This window comes from Artemia franciscana, chromosome 13 (assembly GCF_032884065.1).
Source record: "Artemia franciscana chromosome 13, ASM3288406v1, whole genome shotgun sequence".
Taxonomy (NCBI): domain Eukaryota; kingdom Metazoa; phylum Arthropoda; class Branchiopoda; order Anostraca; family Artemiidae; genus Artemia; species Artemia franciscana.
In genome coordinates, this window is record NC_088875.1 from 48,750,216 (window position 1) to 48,776,510 (window position 26,295).

General features: G+C 35.5%; 1 protein-coding gene across 5 annotated transcripts in view; it reads right to left on the reverse strand.

Annotated features, from left to right (window-relative positions):
* The window catches only part of LOC136035033 (SLIT-ROBO Rho GTPase-activating protein 1-like), a 239,328-nt gene that overhangs the window by 11,956 nt on the left and 201,077 nt on the right, over window positions 1–26,295 (reverse strand). For all 5 annotated transcript variants that reach the window (XM_065716632.1, XM_065716633.1, XM_065716631.1 and 2 more), the window contains one exon: window positions 19,794–20,029. In XM_065716632.1, the coding sequence (XP_065572704.1) occupies window positions 19,794–20,029 (236 nt within the window). The remainder of the gene's footprint in view (window positions 1–19,793; window positions 20,030–26,295) is intronic.

Sequence of the window (26,295 nt, forward strand, 5' to 3'; positions counted from 1 at the left end):
ACCACGTTAATTCTACCCATTATTTTACGTTATTATTCTACGGTTATTTACGCATTTTGTATACATGCATTTATATGGTATGGAATCAAGGAGCGACTCTGGCCAAAAATCGAAAAAAAGAACGTTTGGTAACAAGTAATACATCCAAAGAATTGCCTTTTTATGCTGATTCCAAATATATAAAGAACATTAAGTTTACTTAGACGTATAAAATAACTAGGAAGGAACCTCAGAAAAATTTGTCTGATTTTTGAAAATTGGGAAAACAACCCCAAAAAGGTAAATGACCTTAAAAAAAATCACACCATTGGATTCACCATATTTGAGAACCTTAGTGGGCGTTTCAAACTCCTATTTACAAAAACGTAATTTTTTTTTTTTTTTAAGAAGAAAGATCACAGATGCGTGTTTATTTTACTTTATTTATTTTCTTCCCAAGTGACCCTATCGAACTCGTACCTGAGAAGTTACATGGTCAATATAAGTGAAGGCACACAGACTGGGAAACCTTCTGATACCCGCCAAGCGGACGAGAACCAATACTTTTTTGTGAACATGGCTTGACAAGTTTTTGAAAACTTTGTTTACTTGAAATATTGCTTGCTTGTTGGTGATAAGGAACTCTGTAAATTTTAAATTTGCTTGGTTTTGACTAGGAGTTTGGCTCCTTGTTATTTAAATTAAACTAGTAAAAACATGCTCCTTAGCATAACGGCATTTAAGTCTAGAAAACCTTTTGATATCCGACTATTGAATGCGTTCTCAGTCCCAAAGGTGAACTGGAATCATGTACTATAATTATCAGCAGGGGCGTCACGTAAGGGGGAGGGGAGAAGCCCCTCTACCAACGCTTTCAGCCAGTCAGATACAAAATTTGAGTCAGAAAAATGGCAACACGAAGCGTCCTATTTTACTGGCTCAAATTTTGTTTATTAGGCCTAGGGCAAATGGGCTAACAAAAATATATGACGTAAAACCAAAGAAACAAGATCAGTCTCTGTCGACAAAGAACAAAATATAAAGCAATATTGATAGCAAAATCACCCAAATCAGTCGGGAAGTCCATTAGCCCCCCCCCAAAAAAAAATGAACAACAACGACAAAATTTTTGTTAGTGACGCCTCTGATCGGTACCAGATCAAGTCAACGGAAAGTTATTACTCGTACTACTTAGTCCCAGAATGTTACCTCTCTGCACTTTCATACTGGGGCAACTTTACTACAGTTACCACTAACGTCATATTTTCAAATTATTATCTTACCCTGCTACAATTTTCCGGGGGAAATATGCCTATCGCCGTTTCTTCATAAATGAAAGTTACTAAACACTGCAGAATTTATTCTAGCTAGAATGGCAAAACTTCGCACTGAGCAGATGTTTGAAAGCAGCAAAGTGGCAAATTGAGCTATGAACACATTAAACAATATTTTAAAGGTACAATTTTTTTTCAAAAATATGTTTCAGCTTAAGATAATTTAAATTTCACGTTTCCGTTGAGAACGTTCACAGTAGGATAATCTGCTACTTTTCTAAAATGTAATTTCCCCCTCCACCTTTTTTTGCCGTCTTTAAACAATTTTTTTTTCGAGTTTCCAAGGGACTGTAAAAAAGGTTAACTGACATACTAGGCTAGTTACTATTTTTACTGCAAAAGTTTGTGGGTAACAACTATTACCTGCCGCAACATGCTATTTTTTAAATAATTTTAAGACTATTACTCTAAAACAGTTGGTTACAGAAAAAATTCCAACATACTAAACTATAATAGCGAACTGATCTGACACAGTTACCTGGCATTTTTTTTATAATACTATTCCAAATGACGAAAATTACCATGCCAGTTGAGAGAATTTGTGCTAATTTTACCAGTACTTTGAAATTTAGTTTTTTTTTATATTTTTAATCCATCTAGAACAATTAAAATAAAATTGATTCAAATTCAATTTTCGCTATTATGATCTACGTAAATCAGCCTAAACAGACAGAACTGAATCTGCGATGATGTAATCTTGGTTGGATCATCCCATTCCGACTATCCGAACTGCTTTACGGAAAATCATCGTTGCATCAGTCCTTGAATATTTTTTTTTGATAAATTAAAGTGGTTTTCAAAATGCGCATGTACTTTTCGAAGCTAAGTCGCTCAAGGATAACCTTTCACACTAGGCTAACGTATAAATCCTTAAAATTATCAAAATCATAACACTCATCATAAGCAAACTATTCAAAAATTTAAAATGTGGAACGTAGATGGGGTTCAAGATTCGATCAAGTGTGAAAGGCTTTCTAGGAGATGTTTATTAATTTATCTTAATGTTTCGAAAGTTGATAGGGCTGTATCATTATCAAGGGGTTCTCGGTGTCGATGACTATTCCATAGAAAAGCAGGGTTCTCTTGCGAAATTGTAGCTTTCAAAAAGGGGTTTATCAAAAACGGATCTTCTCCATTTTAGCTTTCCCTATTCTGCGATGCTAAATCTGATGAAGCGAGTCGCTGCTTCGCCTGTAATCACTGCCAGCAATTAAATATTATTCTTATCAGTAGGGTAGGGCGACTGAAGGGTTATCTACAATCAACATCCGTCAATAAAGAAGCTGGATTTGGTTTGATTAGTCGATGATTTCTCCAAGCAGTTGAGTCGTCGCTACCCCCTGTTTGGGGTATTTTCGCTCAATGTATCCTTCTTAAAAGTTGAAAAAATCTTCGCCCCTCTCCCCGACCTTTTCGTGAATTGGCGCCACTGTGGAGGATGAAGAAAACGAAAAATAACAAACACGAACATGTTCAAAAAACAATAGCAAATAATACAAACTATGACTAGCATGTTCGACACACAAACCAAAAGTAGAAAGCTAATTACAAAAAAAAGCCAAGAGCCAAGAGCTCATATGGTATGAGCTCTAACAAAATTCTAAGAATCAATACATTGATTTAAAAGGAAAATTAGAGGCTTAATGCCGGTCAGGATTTAAAATAAGAGCTCTGAGTCACGATTTCCTTCTAAATATCAAAATTCCCTGAGATCCGATCACCCACTCGTAAGTTATAAATACCTAATTTTTTCCAATTTTTCCTCTCCCTTTAGCCCCCAGATGGTCGAATCTGGGAAAACGATTTTATCAAGTCAATTTGTGCAGCTCCCTGACACGCCTACCAATTTTCATCGTCCTAGCACGTCCAGAAGCCCCCAACTCGCCAAATCACTGAACCCCTCCCCCAACTCCCCCAAAGAGAGCGAATCCGGTACGGTTACGTCAATCACGTATCAGGACCTTTGCTTATTCTATCCACCAAGCTTCATCCCGATTCCTCCACTCCAAGTGTTTTCCTAGATTTCCCCCTCCAACTCTCCCCAATGTCAAAAGATCTTATCGGGATTTGAAATAAGAGCTCTGAGACATGAAATCCTTCTAAATATCAAATTTCATTATGATCCGATCACCTATTCGTAAGCTAAAAATACCCCAATTTTCACGTTTTCCAAGAATTCCGGTTTCCCCCTACAACTCCCCCCAATGTCACAGGATCTGGTCGGAATTTTAAATTAGAGCTTTAAAGCACAAAATCCTTCTAAACATCAAATTTCATTAAGATCTGGTCACCCTTTCGTAAGTTACAAATACCTCATTTTTCCAAATTATTCCTCCCCAAACTCCACCAAAGAGAGCAGATCCGGTCCGGTTATCTCAGTCACGTATCTTAGACAGGTTTTTGTTCTTCCCATCCAGTTTCATCCTGATCTCTCCGCTTTAAGTTTTTTCTAAGATTTCCGTCCCACAACTGCCCCCCCCCCTAATGACGCTGGATCCGGTTGAGATTTAAAATAAGAGATCTGAGTTACGAGGTCCTTCTAAATTTGAAATTTCATGAAGATCCGATCACTCCTTCGTAAGTTAAAAATGCGTCATTTTTTCTAATTTTTCAGAATTACCTCCCCCCCAATAGAGCGGATCCGTTCCAATTATGTAAATCACGTTTCTAAGACTTCTGCTTATGTTTCCCACCAAGTTTCATCCCGATCCTCCAATCTAAGCGTTTTGCATGATTTTAGGTTCCCCCACCCCAAACTACCCCCAATGTCACCAAATCCGGTCGGGATTTAAAATAGGAGCTTTGAGGCACGGTATCCTTCTAAATATCAGATTTCATTGAGATCCGATCACCCGTTCGTAAGTTAAAAATACCTCATTTTTCTAATTTTTCAAAATTAACCCCCCCCCAACTACCCCAAAGAGAGCGGATCCGTTCCGGTTATGTCAATCACGTATCTAGGACTTGTGCTTATTTTCCTCACCAAGTTTCATCCCGATCTCTCCACTCTAAGTGTTTTCCAAGATTTTAGGTTTAATACCAAGTGCCAAAAGAGAGAAGGGATCACTAACACTCACAAAATTAAAACATTTGAATAGACAGTTGATCAAGCCTGAAAAGAGTATCAGTGACCTGGAGCCACGACACAGCTTTACTATGTTTTTGAAGGCGAGCAAAAAACGAAGGATCTACACATAACCGAAATATGTAATTCTCGAATCAGGCACATACACAACATCTTTTGGTGACAGGGGGAGGGGGCAATGATAAAAATAAACTTTATTTGTTAATTTCAATAAGAAATACCCAGATGGTCTTTGATCCCGGGAAATGGACCTAAGACCCTCTACTGCGCCTGTTCCTGCCTGAAATGTTGTACTTGTAGATTGGATCCACGTATGCAATCTGCATCGTCTTTCTCTAATCTGCTTTGAGAATCAAAGCAGTAGATAGATAGATAGATAATTTTATTCACCCACTCGATACAAAACCACAAATGGCACGAATGGAGTATAAAAAAGAAGAAAAAAAAAAAAAAAAAAAACAAAAAAACACTTAACTGCAAAAACAAAAACAAACGTTACGATACACCGCCAATAAATAAAAACATTATTACAAAAACTCACTAAGGACGAATTGCAATTGCCAGACTACTAGGCCCAAGCGACCCCAAAAATTCAGAACGACGTTTCGTCACAGCAGCAATCGGATCTGTGATACCGAACCTTGCAGACATCTTGGAATTTTTAACCCACGGTGGGGTATTTAAAAGAAATTTTGCATATTTGTAAAAAAGTGATCGAAGGTTTCTTTTATCGCTAACACTAAATATATGCCAAAACGGTGATAAAGCCAGAAAGTGTGGGATCACCAGTGCATTATATAGCCTAGCTCGAATTTGTCGATTATATTTCGCTTTAGTTGAAGATAGCGCCCCGTAAGCCTTACGTGCCTTTTCTGCGAAATTACTTATTTGGCGAGCACGTGTAGATGCCATGTTATGACCTATAGGCATTCCTAAGTACATTATGGAGTCAGACAGTGGAACCTCTTGAGCACCAAATTTGACAGCAAGATCTATACAATCTGCATTTCTCCTATTGAAAGCAACAATCTCGCTTTTACTTGCATTAAAAGATAGGCCTATCTCTCTATAAGCATCATCTAGAATCTGAAAATTTTCTTCAATACGAGACAAACATCTACTTAAATTAAAAATATCATCTGCGTAATTAAGTAATGTTACATCCAAACCTCGGAAAATGCAGCTCATTTGCACTAACTTTTGGGCCTCGAGAACACTATTATTATACAACCGGGGTGACGAAATTGCACCCTGCCTAATGCCCTTTCTAACCGGAATAGCATTTGGTAATACAATCGGCCCGTTAGGAGACGGGACTTTAACTTGGACTCGAAGCTTCTTATACATATCCCGAAAAGGCAAAATAACCGATCGGTCCACACCACGTTTATGAGCAGACACTAATAACTGGGGATGTATCCCAGAATCAAAAGCACGTCTAACATCGTGACTCGCTAGAATAAGGGATTCATTCAGTTCATCAGCTTCTATTAATATATTAGCAAGAATATAATGGACGTGCTCGCGACCAACACCTTTTTTAAATCCGAACTGATTATCGGGGGTAGAACATTGAAAAGCAATATGATCTATAACTAGCAATTCCATAAGCTTACATAAAACCGGCGAAACAGTTATAGGGCGGTAAGATACGCATTCAGACGGATTTTTCCCTTTTTTCAAAATAGGTGTAATTACTCCAGTACCAAAAACGTCGGGAACGAGACCAGAATTAAAGATAATTTGGAATAGAAGCTCTAAATGACTCAGGAGACCAGCAGTACCATGTACAAGATGCAACCCACACAACTTGTCGACACCTTTCGATTGTTTCTTTTTTAATTTTGAAATTGCACGAATCAGATTAGGAACAGTTACTATGTAGCCAACACCAGAACTAGGCAATTCCATGAACTTATCAAGTTCGACTTCATATTTATCTTCAAGATCTTGTTCGGGTGGAGAGAACTCAGAAGTAAAGTGGGACACCCAATCTTGCTCAGAGATCACAGGTTCGACACTATTCTGATCACCGTTACGTTTAAGAAATCTCCACACAGCATTTGGATCATTACTTATCAATTGAGATGGGTCGTGTTTACACAATTTGGGCGCTTTTTGGGGTGATTACACGTTGTATTTCTGCATCATCACATTTCTGCCGGTTTGAAAAATGTACCGTCGTTATGTTTTTAATTGAATGTTTGTGGCGCGTTTGGCATATTTTACTCTTTTGACTGAACTACATCACTCTGTTCATGATATGTAATTCAATGTATTGGAGACATACCAAGTAGTTTTGAAATGTACCTTTTTCGATCCTTTTTTTTCCTAAGCTAATCTATTGATATTTTTCCTATCTGAATAGTAATTAAACAATGGGATTTCAGTCCCATTCGATGACTTTTGCTCAATTCACAAAGAGATTTCCTACTCCAATCAGGGAAAGGAAATCGACAAAGGCCAATTTCCTCGCTAACCTTTTCATGTTAGAAGTAATTGCCCTAGAAGGACGTGTTTCCCCCTGTCGGTGGTCGATTACTGTTCCGTCCCATTGGGGGCTTAGTAAAAGTTTTGGAGCTTTTGTGCTTTTTTTCTGGCCTCGAGATCTTTGTAAGCATTTTGTAGCACCCTGTTAGGTTATTTCCTTTTCGTTTCTGTCGTTCTGAAATAATTCATTATGTCTTTATAAACCAAAGAAATAAAAAAATAATAAAAAGATAGAAAATGAGGTGAACAAAGAAATAATTTAGTTTGCCAAATATATTCTGAATAATATAATCTTGGAACTGAATTCTAGTGTTTTCTGGAATTTTTTTTTGCCGTTAGATTGGTGGTGCACCTGAAGCCATGTCGTCAATTCCTTTTTCAGGTGAAGTTGACTTTGTGACTAGAAATTGGTTACCAATAAGGGGTATACCCACATAAGGTGGCTGTGGCCCACTATCAATGCGTACATTCATTAGTTATCTGTTCTGACACCGCATTGCCAACTTTGGCTGAAAAAGGCAAATGAAAACTGTCTTAAAGATATTCTTTCAAAAGCCCAGCTCATTATGTGTTGCTGTTTAATGTTTTTTGGGGAGGGGGAGGGGGGATAAAATATAACTGGGAGGTATCGTTTAACAGCCGTTACATAGTTAAAACTAGATATATTTCCGGCAATATCCACGTTTTGAAGGAGATGAGGTGTCTCTAATTCGCTATTCCATTTATTCCTGATAGTTTTACTAATTTAGAGAAACAATTTTGGCCACTCACAGGCGAAGAAATTCAGGATCATAATATGTGAAAATACATTATATAGGCTAATACTTGGATCTTAATCTAGTCAAAAGTCCATTGTACGTCAGTATCTCGATAAACCTTTTTCTTGCTCTATTTTAAATAGACCTGATGAAGCTAGTTCATGCAGGATTATCAGAAGAAAAAAACTGAGTTTTAAATCTTGAAAAATACCAGAATTGGAGTAGAGCTTGATGAATAAGACATCATACCTTTGAAATTTTGCATGAATAAGAACTTGAAATGTCTGAACAATTTTCATTTATTTTATTGCTGTTTTGCCTTGAGTTACAATAACTATACATTCCTGAAAGACAGTTTCCATTCCAGAATAACTCTGATGGTGCTTTCAAACTACGCACAACGAAAATTTTACATTGTAATGTGCAATCTTACGAAGCAAATTTTGTCCGTATTGTCCATATCAAGTACACTTGAGTTCAAAATGTAATTATACTTACATAAGTTTATGCTGCATCAGCACCAAGCTGCCTGAGGCCAACACAGCTACGAATACTCTTCCTCTAATCCAATCTGTTCAAACCCTCCCTATTTACGCCCTCCCAGGAAGTTCCCAATTCCCTTAAATTTTTCCTTGCGACAACTTCTCACCCCACGCGGAGACAATCTGCTTTTGCTTGCCCCTAGACGGTTGGCCAGCAAGGAGCATCATTATCAACATATTAGCAACAAAATGGAATCTCTGGATGAGCAATTAGTAAATTTTGACAGCCGTCTATTTTGTTTGGAGGGATTATTTCACTCCAAATTAATGATTATTATTACAACCCTATCAACTTTCGAAAATTCGAGAAATTCGGAACTTGGAGGGGAAAATACAGATAAAGCTTCAAGCAGAGGTGTATTTTGCATGGAATGTCTGGCCGTATCCCTCGTTAAACAGTCTATTACATCGAAGTACAGAAGTTTACAAGAGTCTGATTGAGCTGGGTTATCTTTATTGCGATTACCACTTATTGAGTTTAAAAGAAATTCTTTGCAACGAATGGAAATAGCTTGGCTTCTCTTGCTTAGAGCATTAGTTATAGGTTGTGGAAACGATAATTCCTGAATATCATATAAAATCGCGAATTCGGACGCGTTTCTGTTTAAGTTGTTCCGTTATTGTTTCTTAGCTTTTAGAGTGTTCCGTATGTCCAATAAATCAGTGAAAGTGCCTTATAAATCAGTAAAAATTGTAACTGAAGTTGCTTTGATGAACAATTTACGGTGACTAATACTCTATTCCTTTATTTGCAAATCTGAGACCCAGTTGATTTTGCCCAATAGTTCTTTTGCTTCACACGCTGCCTTTCCGTCAGAACTATCAGAGACTAAAGCTTGCACACCAGCAAAACCGTCAAACCAAGTCTTGACCTTGGAAATAGAGCTGACTCCATAAAACCAGCGAGTTTGAACGGACCTCTCAAACTCCAAGGCCTTAACGAACAGAAATTATTCCGTATACGAAAGGGGTTGTCCCCTCCTCAACGCCTCGCTCTTTACGCTAAAGTTTGACTATTTGTCACAACTCTACTTTTTAAAACAATAAAAACACTTTAGCGTAAAGAGCGATGCGTTTAGGAGGGTACAACCCATTTCATATAGTTCAGCGTAAAGAGCAAGGTATTGTAGAGGAGACAAACCCCCTTATATACGTAATATTTTGTGTTTGTTTTAAGTTTTAATGCTGCTCATTACTTTCAGCTGGAAAAAAGTATTTATTTTCTCATTGTTTTCTCATATCAGGATTCTCTGATATGCTGAATCTGATGGTGTTATTTTCATTAAGATTCTATAACTTTAAGGGGATGTGTCCCCCTATTTTTTGAAATAAGGCAAATTTTCAAAGGCTCGTAGCTTTTGATGGGTAAGACTAAACTTGATGAAACTTATATATTTAAAATCAGCATTAAGATGCGATTCTTTTAATGTAACTATTGGTGTCAAAATTCCGTTTTTTAGAGTTATGATGACTATTGAGCCGGGTCGTTCCTTACTACAGTTCGTTACCACAAACTGTTTGAAAAAGAATCCCATAAGGCCCTTGAACTACGTTGACCAAGTTGTTCGTCATTCAAAAGATACAATCATTGTCTTCAAGAGTGGTTCATAGTCTAGTAAATGATGATTAATATTTAAGCATACTGGAATTAAACTTAAGAGCGAAATACATTATTGAAAAAAAAATAAACAGGACAGGTCCAAGGAAGGTCAAACTCATTTCGGGAAAGGTAGGAGCGGGTTCAACAAAGGAAACTAATATCATGATTTCCATTTTGATACAAGTATTATATGGCACAATAGAGGTTTTTATAATTTGTTTATGAATTCGATTTTGCAAATTAACCGTTTTACTGTTTTCACATTCCAATTTAGCACATATATGCTATATTTATCAGTCTACTTGTTGTTTGTGTTTGGGTGTCCTTTTTTTCTATTATTCTGTTTTCTTTTTCTCGTTTATTTTGTTGGTCTTGGTAGTTTACAGTTGATTTATTTTGGCAAAATACTCTTTTTTTGAGTTTAACTGATCAGTAAACTTAGCTCAATAAACTTTTCTATTTCTACTGATTTCGTCAGTAGAAGCTACAAGCGAAAAGTGAAGTTCAGCCCACTCAATGATTTCAACAACATCTGGTATGTGATGTACCAAGTTCGACTAGATGTGAACTTTTCAAACTTCACGAAAATGAAGGTAATTTTCAATTTTATGCATCCCATTTAAGTGAGTGACTTAATAAAAAACAAAATCCGATTTACTATGCACATCGGTATTCTATTTTAATCTTTCCATATATACCAGAGGTATCTAACTACAAGATATTCCAAAGATATAGGACCTTAATTCAAGGCTTGTCCGATGTGAAAATACATAGCAGGACTAAAGCAATTAAGGAATCACGTCAAAAACCTCAAGCACGGAAAAGTGAACAAAAGAAAAGATAGAAAAACCTGCATCCATCAATTTACAAAAATAGTTTATTTTTGTAAAACAATAAAATGAAAAAGATTAATAGAATAAGAAAAATATCTTTTTCTACTTATTTAAGATTGTATCTTGCAATTCTTTCGACATTTTTTCATATAATAAGTGTCTATCTGCATATAATTAATAAAAAGAGGAAATCGATGCAAAGCTTCTCCGACAAAAGGAAACAAATAACAAAACAAAAAAGCAATTGAAGAGCCCAATCCATCACCTTCCCAACAGACTCCTTGTGGAAAAATGGAATTAAATGATGAAAAAAAATTCTCTCACGACTACAGGAAGGAAGACAACTGAATGCTTGAGAAAAGAAAAGTATTTCCGACTGTACGAAAATAATAAGCTGGATCCCTACTTGATTTCGGCGCCAATCTAGTGGTGTATAAGCAGCAGTACGTTTAGTCTCTAAACACATATTCTACCAGTACTGAAAGAAAGACTTTATTGCAGGACTAAGCCCCCTGAGACAAACACAGTAGCGTACGCTCTTCCTACATCCTAATCTATTTAGGCCTTCACCCTTTACCCCCACCCATAAAAATTCCTCTAACTCCATTCTCATAACCCCTTACCATCCCACTCGGTAGAATTTTATATAAATATATGTATATAATTAATATAAATAATTAATATAAAATTTATATAAATGTATATATATATATATATATATATATATATATATATATATATATATATATATATATATATATATATATATATATATATATATATATATATAGTGGAATCAACATAGTTTTCTAGAAGGTGCCTTTATACAAAGAAGGCATATACAAAGTGGCTTTTGGTATATATATATATATATATATATATATATATATATATATATATATATATATATATATATATATATATATATATATATATATATATATATATATATATATATATATATATATATATATATATATATATATATATATATATATATATATATATATATATATATATATATATATATATATATATATATATATATATATATATATATATATATATATATATATATATATATATATATATATATATATATATATATATATATATATATATATATATATATATATATATATATATATATATATATATATATATAGTGGAATCAACATAGTTTTCTAGAAGGTGCCTTTATACAAAGAAGGAATTTAATTTAAATTGACTCGCATATCAAAACCGAAATTAATTCGAAGAGGAATAAAAGCGTACTTATCGTACAAAAATAGTATAGTGCAACATAAGTAACAGACATTTCACCCCCCCCTCCCCCCCCAAAAAAAAAAGAAAAGAAAAAAGAAGAACATAATTATGCCAGTCGTAAATATAGTCATGAAACTAATGAAAAAGGAAGGCAAAAACAAAAGACACTAATAGGAAAGGGTATAATTGAATGAACCCCTTATTTAAAATAAGGGACGGGTTGAAGAGAAATTCGGGGATAAAGAAATTCACAATGCTCCTTCGCAATCAGAGATTTATTTAAAGTAATAAGTTACACAAAATTACAATAAATATTTGACAGATCACATATTGTGGACTGTTCTTTCTTCCTTGGGGATTAATTTTTAAAATTAAGAAAACATTGGAAGTTGTAACATTAAGTAAATTAATAAATTTATAGCTAAATTACACATGTTTGAACCTACAAGTACTTAAATTAGGTCTAAATAAAGGAATACAAGGTGTTCCGAGGACTGGTTTCACTACCAAGTTGATGTTTTCAGGACCTGATATAAAGTAAAAGAGACATTTAAAAGAAAAGGTTCAAAGTTTATTCCTTTTTTATATTAATTATTATTACACAGAATAAAAGATTAATTAGTCTTTGTTCTGACTTTTTTGTTTTGTTCCGATTTCAGTTATTCAGCTTTTTAATAGTTAGATGTATGTAGCCATATCGATGCAAGTATTTTTGTAGCTTTTTTTAAAGGGGGAGGGCTATTTGTACTAATAGTTAATGTTTATTTTTGTTTGTAATGAAATAAATCGAGTTGAATTTTAAAAATGACCTATATTCAGAAGACAATTAGGAGCTTAACCAATACCCTTAAAATTAGTCTGTTTATGGAGTTCCCAAGGGTTCCCAGCCATGAACTAAAATATACTAATGGAGGGAAACTATACTTTCTTTTTTTTGGCCAAATAATTAATCACCATGCAAAGAACGGAATGTATTTTTCTAAGATAAACAATAGTTGTAATATAGCCACTTGAAAATGAAATAATATTTTACTTTCGAAATCAATATCAAAGACATGAATAACATTTATGTGGATTTAAAAAAAAGCAACACGCAAAGAATGGACTTAAACTTAAAGAGACCAGTTCACAAAATTCTAGCTGGATATAAGCAGAGCTAACTTATTATTACGACTGCCTAATCCGTTACCTCAATAAAACTAATCAATCATGCTTACTAACTGAAACCCATATTTCTGAACGAGCCACCTTAAAAATGGTGTTAAAAACAACAAAAATCGGGTCGCTTTCTCTAACGATTTCGCGGACTCATTTTTCTTTATTTATTTACTTTTTCTTTTTTTATTCCAACTTCCTGAACATATTGAGAAAGTGTTTTCCTCTCTCATCATACCAAACCCCATCAAATAAGTAAAACTAGGAAAAATAGATCGATCAATCTATCAGCGTCGATCAACAGTTGGTCATGTAACCTGCTTTTAATTATCATTTTAACTTCGATTGTGAATTTGTGATTCGATTGTGACTGTAACGATTTTACGAACTCATTTTTTTTTTTCAATACCAACTTGCTGAGCATATTGAGGTGTTTTCCTCTCTCATCCTACCAAACCCCATCAAATAGGTAAACCTAGGAAAAATGGATCACTCATGAGGGAGGTGGCCAATATCTACCTTGAGTGTAGGTAACTTTAAAAAATAGTTGGTCAGATAATCTGCTTTTAGTTATCACTTTAACTTCGATAGTGACTTTTTTTTGCAGTATTGTGGTATTAATACTAAAAAAGTATAAAATTAAGAGTCAAATGTTTTGACACTAAAATCTTAATAAAGAAAATTCATTTAAAGTCAATCAGCAAGGTTTCTGAAAGGTGTTGAGTGAAATGATAGAAGCCTTTCTTTTCACTACGACAACAAAAACATTCATAGAAGAGAAATCGCAGCGGAAAGCTCTTTAGATATTTCACACTTCTCCGAGGGACTATAAGGATCGATTGTCCCGGCTTTTATGGCTTTTTGACAAGAACCATTAAAACCTTATCGGAAAACGCTTCATCGTCTTAGAGAGCTAGAAATCGATTTTTTTCGAATTTTATCGCTTGGCCAAGGTAACAATTAACTCGTTATAAATTAAGATATCCTGAAAAGCTAAAAGGAAAAGTTAACAATGTTTGGTAACTTGGTTTAAAGAAACAAAAAATGACTCTGGATGTTTTTCTGTAGATCCGGATTCTTTCGGTCGTGGTATAAAGAATGAATTAACCATCAAATTTCCTTGATTCATAAATCTACGTTATTCTAAGCAAGTTTTTCATAGGTCAATATGCACAAGTCCATGTTTTTGCACTTTCAGGATTTCAGTAACGAAGCAGTAAATCACTTCTTTAATATTTTATAATTGATAATCAAACTATTATTATAGTGTTCGTTACTGTATAGCTAATTGATTGACTAAAAGATAATATGTTTGGACCATGCCTCAGATAACATGCCCTGTTTCGCAATAAATGAATTGAATTTGAATCTAGATTCTATACAGATTTACGTGTATTACCAAATTAGAATTTGGTACTAAGACATGACAGCAAAAAATTGAGGATTCAATTTGACCAAGTCCATTCGAAGTCACTTAAAGAGTTTCCAAACACAGCATATAATTAATTACCAAAATTATGGTCGTTTTTTCAGCAAAACGATCAGCTATATCAGATCGTTTTCTCAGCTAGATCAGAATAAGTAATAAATCTTCTTTTTTATATTACCTAATGTATTCTGTGATGGTCTTTACAGCTTTTTGAGAGAACCAAAAATGGGGAGAAATACTGATGGATCGAATGAAGATCTATGGCGGGCATTTCTTCTTTTGCTTATGTCAAGCTTAGCCAATAAGGTCTTATTAATGTACGTGTTTTCATAGACATTTTACGAAGTCCCGCACGTCAAACAACCTGATCACCTCACTTTAAGGGATTAGCAGATGCAATTGATGGAATAGCTCCTTCACGAAGATACTTCTAGATTTATATCCAGAGCCAAAGATAGCTGTTTTTCTTTAGACTTGAGGGATTTGTTTCTAAAACTTATCTTTCTAATAATTAACAAATGTACATAAGTTTACGTCTTTCCAATACTACTACTACGACTAAAAACTCACCGCAGCATCAAGCCGCCTAAGGCCGACACAGCCACGCACACTCCTCCGTCCCAATCTATTCAAAGGCTCCCTCTTTACATCCTCCCAGGAAGTTCCCATTTCCTTTAAATCTTTCTTTATGACATCCTCTCACCCCAGACGAGTATGACCAGCTTTCCGTTTAGCCCTAGACGGTTGGTAAAAAAAGGATAATCTTCGGCAATCTGTCACCCTTCATCCGCAGAACATACCCTATGCAAATCAACCTTTTTTTCCTTGTACGCTAGAAAGCGGGATAGAACCCAATTTTTCGCACAACCTACAGTTTGAAACACGCTCAGTCAGCCGGGTACCCAGAACGTTCCGTAGACAATTTCTCTCCAAAACATCTAGTTAATCTTTATACAATTTTCGGACCGCCCATGCTTCAGAGCCATATTTGACTACTGTCAACACCGTACCTTTCAGTATTCCAACCTTATTTTGCCGACTTTTCATCCTATTCTTCCAAACTTTTTGCTAAATGTGAAAAAATAATCTGAGCCACTTGAATCCAACAACACATCTTTGAATAAGAACAAGAGCTAAGAGATCATATGGCACTTGTGACGAGGCCGGAAGAGCCAAGAGCCAAGGACTCATATGGCATGAGCTCTAGTAAAATTCTAAGAATCGATAGATGATTTAAAAGGCAAATCAGAGGCTTAATGCCGGTCGGGATTTAAAATAAGAGTTCTGAGTCACGAGGTCCTTCTAAATATCAAAATTGATTAAGATCCGATCACCCACTCCTATGTTAAAAAACTTCTTTTTTCTAATTTTTCCTCTCCCTTCAGCCCCCCGGGTGGTCGAATCGGTGAAAAAGATTATATCAAGTCGATTTCTGCAGCTCCCTGGCACGCCTACCAATTTTCATCGTCCTAGCACGTCCAGAAGCACCAAACTCGCCAAAGCACTGAACACCGCCCCCTAGCTCCCCCAAAGAGAGCGGATCCAGTCCGATTACATCAATCACGTATCTACAACATTTGCTTATTCTACCAGGTAAGTCTCATCCCGATCTCTCCACTCTAAGCGTTTTCCAAGATTTCCGATTTCCCCTCCAAATCCCCCCAATGTCAACAGATCTGGTCGGGATTTGAAATAAGAGCTCTAAGTCATGGGTTCCTTCTAAATATCAAATTTCATTAAGATCAGGTCACCTGTTCTTAAGTTAAAAATACCTCAATTTTTCTAATTTTTCCAAATCAACACCACCCCCAGCTCCCCCAAAGAGAACGGATCCGTTCCAATGATGTCAATCACGCATCTACAACTTGTGATTATTCTTCCAATCAAGTTTCATCCCAATCCCTCCACTCTAGGCGTTTTCCAAGATTTCCGGTTTCCAAGATTTCTGTTTCCCCCCTCGAACCCCTATGTCCCCAGATCCAATTCAAATTGAAAATGGAGCGTCTGAGACATAAAATCTTTCTATATATCAAGTTTCATTAAGATCCAAACACCCATCCGTATGATAAAGATACATCAATTTTCACGCTTTTCAAGATTCTCGGTTTCCCCCTTCAACTCCCCACAATTTCACCACATCTGTTAGGGATTTAAAATAATAGATCTGAAGCAAAAGGTCTTTCAAAATATCGAACTTCATTAAGATCTGATTACCCGTTCATAAGTTACAAATACCTCATTTTTCTAATTTTTCCAAATTAACCGTCCCCCCCCCCCAAATGATCGAATGGAGGAAATGACAATTTCTAATTTTATCTGGTCTGGTCCCTGAAACGCCTGCCAAATTTCATCGTCCTAGCTTATCTGGAAGTACCTAAACTAGCAAAACTCGGACAGACCGACAGAATTTGCGATCACTTTATGTCACTTGGTAGGTACCAAGTGCCATAAAAAAGCATTACCAGACGACGAAATCTAAACGCTCTACCATTACAAAAATCCTCTATTTGTTTCAGAGACTTCATGATGGTAACGTCTCAAAAAGAATGGAACTAAGTCAACAAGAAGAACAAAAAACCTTTAGAAAACTCTAATTTACTATATTCGCCCAATGCTATCTTTGAGCAAAAAGTTCTAAAGAGCAAATAAATGCATCTGACCAGAATTTCCTTCATTAAAGGAATATTGCTGAACTAACAGGAATAAGTCACATTTTGTTCTCATCATCAAAATCCACTTCAGCAAAAATACTAATTAGAGAGGAAAAAACGGTAGTTTTTTTCCTTTTGTTTTCTTATCAGGTCTGGTTAAGGATGAAGCGTCAGAAACAATAAAAAAAGGAGGTACTAACTCTACCAATAAATGTATTTATCCATAGCTCTCAGTTCATACATCAATCACATGACGTTTTACGACAGTAACCCCAAGTGAGTGTTTATCATTATTTTTCTTTTGAAAAATGTCTCCCTCCCCCAACAAAAAGGATAAAAATTCTACGAAAATTATAATCATACTATTTCCCCCCAAAACACCGTCATTATTATGATTTTACCAGTATTTTGGCGATCCGCCAATCTTTTTCCTTTTCTGGAAAAAGCAAACCCCCCAAGAAAAGAAAATTTTTCACATTTGTCATCCGCATTATCAGATGATAAAAGGCATCTGCTCTCTCTGAGCTACGGAACTCAAGCAAAATGGAAGAATTTATCCCAGTGACATTTTTTGATCTCGCCCTTTTGCCCCGCCAGCCGTAAACAAATTACTGTTCTGTGCCCCTTGTATCTACATGTATAATCCTATCAATGTCTGCGAAGAAAAACGCATGCATTTGCCCATTCCCATACACAAGACAAACCTTTAAGATTACCTCCAAGACTAGTCCAAAAGACAAACAAAACTGAGAACTAGAGAAGTAAGCCAAAGTAGGGGCACCTCGTCCGCCTTAACTTCTAAGTTTTCCTCAATTCCTCCAACCTCCAAGCCAACCTCCAAGACTGGTCCAAAAGAAAAACAAAACTGAGAACTAGAGAAGTAAGCAGAAGTAGGGGCACCTCGTCCGCCTTAACTTCTAAGTTGTTCTAAATTCATCCAGCCTCCAACCTCCAAGCCAACCTACAAGACTGGTCCAAAAGACAAACAAAACTGAGAACTAGAGAAGTAAGCAGAGGTAGGGGCACCTCGTCCGCTTTAACTTCTAAGTTTTCCTAAATTTCAAAGCACCTCTTATTCAAACTATTAAATTTTTATTACTCTTATTATTGGGCTCACCTTCAAAAAAAAAAAAAAAATAATGCATACGTGCCTGCTAAGACCTCTTTGCCAAAAAAAAGAGTGAAATAAATCATATCAGCATAACAAAAATGAAAAGGCGTATATGACCCTTTTGTTTAGAAAGAGACAGATTCCTCTAGTGAGTTTTTATTCGCTAGTTAAATTTGCAGAAGTAAACCAGAAGTGTATCAAACGTAATTAATTACATTTCACAGGGATTTGGTTGTAGTTTGATACAACAATTTTTTGTGTTTAAAAGAAACAATCTTAAGTTAGATTCTTTCAACATTTTCTGTATTTTTGATGCAAATACTTGCATAATTTCGTTACAAATATGGTGCATTATGCCAACCTTTCTACTGAGGAGTTGTCAATGCATGGGAGAGGAGGGTGTTGGAGGGGTAAATAGCATAGGTTAGAAAAAATTTTCCGGATCCACATTTCTAAACACTAACAGGGATAAAAATGTAACAAAACCCGCACGTTGCTGGGATAAGCCATTTTTTAGAGTCTGAGACATTTTAAGATTTGAACTAACGGTAATTTTGAAAAATTTTTGTCTTAGTTTAAAATAACTGAAAGAAAAAGTTTTCGACAGCAGCTTAAAGGTAAGACGACTCGTGTCTACAATGAATATGTCGCATGAGTCGTCATATACGCATTTTCATATCTACGAGGAGGGGCAGGGAAAGAGTAAAGGTAGGTCCTGTTTTGGTTATGGCTTCTTTAGGCGAAATCAGCCGAGTGAAAATAGCTTTCGTTTTTTCCGTGAAAAAAGCCAATAGCCATTTGAGCCATAAAAAGCAGTAATAGAAATTGAAGCTGCCATAAAAAGTTGAAAAACACAAGTAACTTTGCCTAAAAATTCAGGGCTTTAGAGAGCCCTAATGTACACACAAACAGCAAAATTGAAACAGCAGGATACCCTATGTTTTTGGTATCCTAGGCTGCATTAGAATATTTATTTTTCAACCGTATTTAACCATAAATTATAGCGAATGAAGGTCAAACCTAAAACACTTATTAAATAGTCCTGTCAGGGTTTTCGATTTTATTTTTTCTCTGTCGAAACACAACATTTTAGAGCTTTCTAATTTTAATTCAAGATTAATTTTTTATGTTTAATGTCGATTAAAAAGGCTAAGCATTGCAAATTATAAAGAAAAAATGCACAGATCAATTTTAGGCTCTAGAGGAACCGGAATTTCACGTTGAGGATTACAAAGCTTGGTAGGATGCTGTTTAGCCGAGAACACTTTAGAAATAAAAAAAAGGAACCTAGAGGTAACTTGAATTTCTGGGCCACAGCACTAATCATGAGTGACTGAAGAAATAGCAGACAAAAAACTAAAAAAAAGCATATAAAAAGAAGTATCGCGGTATTGAAACGATCGAGCCTTTCAAAATATTTCCGTGACAATGCCTTCATTAAAGAATCACACAAACAAGCAATTAATCCCCAAGCTTCATGCAGTGTTGCCTTCACCAAATAAACATAAACACGTACTGGAAGCAAAATAAACAGTGAGTTTATACAGAGGTGACCAGTACCTCTTTCGTAGTAGTCGACTCCTCACTTTCGCTCAATCTATCCGGCGTCGATAAACTGCCTATAGCAGAGTCTCTTGGTGGCAAAGGTGATTGTGGCTCAACGATGGATGTGGGTCTTACCCATGCAACAGTCGGGGGCTGTTTGGGTTCCACTCCTCGGAGAAATACTGGAGAGGCGTTGCTGTCTGTACTCACAGTTGATGCAACTTCAGATGGCAAAGGGATACTTGTAGAGCCTAAAAAAGTAAAAAAAAAGTATAGAATACGGCATTGGACTTTACAATCCTTACCGGCGGTGCTGATCTCCGTTTCTTGGCCATTAAGCCACGAAGTGCAATGGGGGTTGAAGGCCAACCATCCTGTGCTTTCGCACACCCTTCCTGTTTGCCTTCCCCAGATTTCTCCAGGTACCCATTTAGAGCTGGGTCAACTCTGGCTGAGCTTACAGAGTCACACCACTAACCCCATTCCCAAAGTAAATAATTGGGTACACTAGGATTCGAACCCTCACTCTCTCGGACAAAGGATGAGCCTAAAAAGGAGGCACAATTAACACACTAATGGCAAAACAGAAGCGGGGCAGGTCATGTAGGAAGTAAGAGGGGAGAATCACCTCATCCTCTTATAATTTAGTATTTGTTTTGAAGGTTCCTTTTGTTTTTATTCCGTCCTGTGGAATTTTAAATGTATTTTTTAGCATTTATTTCCATTTTTCCCCTGAAGACGTTTGAGCGGAGGTCTAAAAAAAAATTATAAAGTTAAATTTTTTTTCTAGCTGATTCAGGAATGATAACTATTGTCTAAATTAGCCTTAACAGTAAAAAGTAATTTTGAATTAATTATAATATATATTTTTCACTTGCTTTTTTTAGACCTCCGCTCAAACGTCCTAAGTGGAAAAATAGAAATAAATACTAAAAAATACATTATACAACTTCTCAGGACGAAATAAAAACAAAAAGAACCTTCAAAACAAATACTAAATTATAAGAAGATGAGGTGATTCTCCCCTTTTACTTCCTACATGACCTGCAACTTACTTATAATATAATATATAAGCCCCAAAACTATATAAGTCCCTTGTGTATACAGCTTTTCTTTTAATGGTTCATGCGAGCTGGAGTAACTTCACCAAATCCAACTGTAACTTCTATCACGAGAAAACTTTTGTAAGTTAATGACAATAATCTATAAACAACTATAGAAAGAAATATTTATGGAAGCAAGGTATATTCGAATAAAATAAGATGGTGAAAAAAAGCCGGATAAAGCGAAAGGGTTTGTTTAGAAGCAGTGGATAACCTAACCGAGTTAATGCCAGATTTTCCTCCCACTCAATCGGACTATCTGTCTTAGCTTTTTCTACAATTAGCCATGGCTTGATGCCCATAACTACTTTATTTTAATTTAATGGCATGGGTTTGAATTAAAATCAAGCAGTTTGGGGCATCAAGCCATGGCTAATTGTAGAAAAAGCCAAGACAGATAGTCCGATTGAGTGAGAGGCAAATCTGGCATTAACCCGGTGATTAGGGTTGTATAAAAATGATGTTTGTTCATTTTTTAATAGATAAGTCTATTTATTGTCCGTCCATGCGCCATTCCTAGGGCAGAAGAACTAGGGTGGATAGTCATAGAACCTATAGTTTTCTAAGTGTTGGCTAAATGGCACGGGTAAACGGCGGGAGTAAGTATGACTCTCTTATTGGAACAATACTTGTTTGTTAGCTTTTAGAAAGGCACATCCGCCTAGAGTCTCAGGCAGGTTGACCAAGAATTTAAAATTGCCTGGAATGAGAGTCTGAAACTCTTTGAAACTCTGCCTCAAACCTAGCTATCGTAAGACATTCTCATACACAGATTGACAACCGTTTAGGTAAATTACAGCCAATAGGCTGAGAATAGCTTTATTCTGCTGAGGTGCCAAGGGATTTATCCTAAAGTAGTGAATAGTATTGAATGAAGACTGCACCCCAAACCTCAAAAGACTACGGCACCAACCTGCCTGTCGCAAGACCTTCTCCCTAAAGACGGCTTTATTCTTCTGACTTGTAAAGAGTTTTATCCAGAAACAGTTGATAAAGCCACCCTTTGAAACTCTGGCTAAAACATCCCTGTGGCAAAATCTCCCCCACCCACAGATTGGCAACCGTTTAGGTAAATTATAGCCTAGGAACTGAGGATGGCATTATTTTGCTGAGGGGCAAAGAGCTTTATCCTGAAGCTGTGGATAAAATTACCCTCAACACACAGAAGACAACGTCTCAACTTTGCCTGTCGAGAGGCCTTCTCCCTCAGAGAGGGACAATCATAGAGGTAGATATGAGAAGACAACACCAAAATAAAAAACAAATAGAAACTACATCCTTAGAAACAGAAGGGCCCATCTCGTATTTCATAGTTTTACAGGATAGCAAACAAAAAGTTAACTTAATTTTTTTTTTGTGAAAACAGTTCTCAGTTTAAGGATTTAAATAAGAAAAATCTGTAGTAAAAACTACGGCGTGCAGCGGTGTACCTACCCCTTGAGCTGAATACCATGCCTTTATTTTAGCATATAGTATACAAGATTACGTTATGTAGTCTTTGACCTTGAGGTACTGAAACATACTTTGTCTGATAATATCCCTTTTTCCCTACCTCCTGTGAAGTAAGTTAGTCATCGCAAGTACGACTACTAAGATCCACTTGAGAAATGTGTTTAAAATTCAAACTTATTATCGAAAAATGGGTAAGGCGCACCACTTTGATTTAGGGCACGAGTATTTGTCTAATTCAGAATTGCAAATAAAAAAGTAAATAGCTAATGTATTATAATTGTTATTTAAAAAATAAAGTATAGTGGGAATAGAAATATATTGATTATTCAATTGTTTGCAGGGATACTTAAGAGTGCTCATCACGAATTGCCATAGGCAAAGTAACAACTAAAAAATTTTTTTTTGCCACTTCATTCGGCTTGACCTCTGCAATCACATCGTGGATGTTGCATTAGGAATGAACCCTCAACCTCAAGGCACTCGTCACTATTCAACGAACACTCCCAAAGAAGACTTAGATGCGTCTCTGCATGATACAGAAATAGGGTATTGGTGTGCAGTTTAAAACTTGGTCATGGTGAGCGCTTCCGACAGCTCCGATGAATAACTTATGAATGGTCAGATTATTGTTATTCACAATATTCTGTATTTAAACAAAATTTACAATATGTCAGTAATCTACTCTTCTTTTTTCTATTTTTGTATTCACTATGGGCCTCTTTTATCTTGGCCACACTGTATTACCACATTTTTTTTTCTAAGTTAAGCAGTCGTCTATCCAATTAAATATTTCTTAGAGCTGCCACAATAAATCCCGATAGTTTCTTAGGAAAAACGAGATAATATACACAATACTTAAAAACTTTCTTAATCTACTTTGAGAATCAGCTGAAAGAAATTTCCACACAAAAAAAGATAATTTAACATTGTCAAATCAGATTCATCCCAAAATGTAAAAACCCAAGTTAGCTTTATCTAGTGAAACCGTTTGGGATTGGAAGCACATAGCTAAGAGTTTTCTTACCACTACTACTGCTTATAACTAAGTGTAGCACCAATTCGCCCGAAACCAAAGCAACTGCGCAAGCTCCTCCTCCAACCCAATCTATTTAAAGCCACCACTCTTTAACTCCTCCCACGAAGTTCCATTTTCCTTTAAATCCTTCCTCACGATATCTTCCCATTTCATTCGGAAAACATGCTTTTTGTTTGGTCCCATGTGTATGTAAGTGCAACCTTAACTCATATCTCATTCCTTCAATTTTCTACAAAAGAAATTTACCATTATAACACATTTTATGAATTTTTAGTCGGAAAAATGTCTTTTACATAAGCTTTTTTTGCAAGGATAGGAGCAAAATAATTAGTCACCTTCCCCAAACACAAAATTCAAAGATAAGACTTTTCCAGAGTTTCCACTCGTTCCCCCAGCCGAGAGACAAAATATGGTATTCTTTAAAAAATGTGTCACCCTTCAAACAAATAAACTGGCTTCATACTTTCTCTATACCATGAAATACTCGCTTGCCTTTAGGCGTAACACAGACAAAATACATGAGTATCGGAAGCTTTACCTGTTATAAAATTCCACGTGATGGTTTTCATATTCGTGATTGATTGATTAGGAGTTAAAGACGCCAATCAGTTATTTAAAGTGAGATTATTTATGTTGCCAATTTCACAAGGCAAAAGCCACCATTGAATGCTGAGTGACAAATCTAGAGTTTTTTTTTATTATTCCTAAATTTGTGACGCCAAAGTTTGACTTTTTGTTTCAATTATTTAAGAATGACTCCTGATACAAATGGACCGTTTAAATAGAATTATAAGCTTTTTAAAAATTCAAAAAACACTTTAGCGTAAAGAACGAGGTGCTGACGAGGGAGGTAACCTCCTCATATATGTAATAATTTCTGTTCGTTTTAGGTTTCAATATTGCTCCTTACTTTCAGTTGAAAAAACTTGTTTTTGTAAATTTAATTTATAAAATTTTTTAATAAATGCTGGGAAATCCAGATCCCCCTCCCATAGAAAATTCCCTTCTCCCACAAAACTCCTCCATGGAAAGATCCTCTCACGTAAGCAACTCCACCAGAAAATTTGCCCCCCCCACTATTTATATATATATATATATATATATATATATATATATATATATATATATATATATATATATATATATATATATATATATATATATATATATATATATATATATATATATATATATATATTCCCCAATAGCGAATACTATATGTAAGCAATGGGCGAAGTTCATAAATTTCAGCCCTTCCCCCGAAGGCTGTGGAGGGTCAAGCCATTCTCAAAGACATCGCTATTAGACCGGATAATTTCGGATAAAGAGGGGGTGGGAGGGGTTAGATGCCCTCCTATACTTTGGTCCCCATGGAAAGATCCTCTCACGTAAGCAACTCCACCAGAAAATTTGTCCCCCCCCCATTTATATATATATATATATATATATATATATATATATATATATATATATATATATATATATATATATATATATATATATATATATATATATATATATATATATATATATATATATATATATATATATATATATATATATATATATATATATATATATATATATATATATATATTCACCAATAGCGAATACTATATGTAAGCAATGGGCAAAGTTCATAAATCTCAGCCCTTCCCCCGAAGGCTGTGGAGGGCCAAGCCATTCTCAAAGACATCGCTATTAGATCGGATAATTTCGGATAAAGAGGGGGTGGGGGGGGGGGTTAGCTGCCCTCCCATATTTTGGTAACTTAAGAAGCACACTAGACATTTTGATTTTCAATCAAATGAACCCTCTCCCGATCTTCTAGGATCACTGGCTCAATACGATCACCCCTGGAAAAAAAAGAAAACAAATAAACACGCATCCGTAATCTTGCTTCTGGCGAAAAAATTCAAAATTCCATATTTTTGTATATAGGAGCTTGAAACCTCTACAGTGATATCCTGCATCTCATGGTGTTTTTTTTTTTTTTTTTAGATCACTTGATTTCTTAGGGGTGTTTCCCCTTTATCTGGGAAGCAGGCAAATTTTCTCAGGCTTGTAACTTTTACTAGGTAACCATAAACTTCAAGAATTTTATATATTTTGAAAAATCATCAAAATTTGATTCTTTGGAAGTATCTATTATTAACAAGACTCTGTCTCTTACAGTTTCGGTTACTATTGAGCTGCATCGCTCCTTACTAACAGTTAGTTACCACGAAATGTTTTATAAAAAGCCAGTAAATAAAAAAGAAAAAAAATTACAGGTCACGATATTTCTTACAAATAAGATCTGTATTTTTATGCATGTACCATAACTTTTCAGGGTTTTCAATCATACTTCAGTTGATTTCTTTTTTCTTATAGTAGCTCATTTGTTATCCAGAATCTCTAACTGAGTCCAAAGGTCCCAAGAAGCCGAGACCGAAATATCTCTCCAATGAAGTAAATATATCTCAGCAAAGTGACTAGCACATAAAGACCCGCCTTAGGAATCTATCGCACTGTCTGCAACAAGTGAACTGAAACCCGCTATGAATACCCCAGTGCGTTTAAAGAATCCAAGGCTATACGAAAGAAATTTCGAAGCTGTTTCCAAGGGGGGATTCAAATCCCTACAAACCTCCAGGCTTTTATAGTTTGTCAATTTATTTTTGTGTGATTTACATTTGTTTTTATGAAGGGGGACAAAATTGCCCCATGCTAAAATGCAAGAATTCTTTCACCTCTATAATAAATTCGTGTGTACGTGCCTAAACAGCATAGATCCTGAAACATTTGGAATGCAATCAAAAATGAACTCAGGCAGTTTCAGTTTGAATTGTAAAACTTCATCAACCTATCATGGTACTTTCTATCTTTAAATTTTTAGCCATTTCTTAGCTTTTCTCATTTATACATCGATCTAGAATGCAGCTTG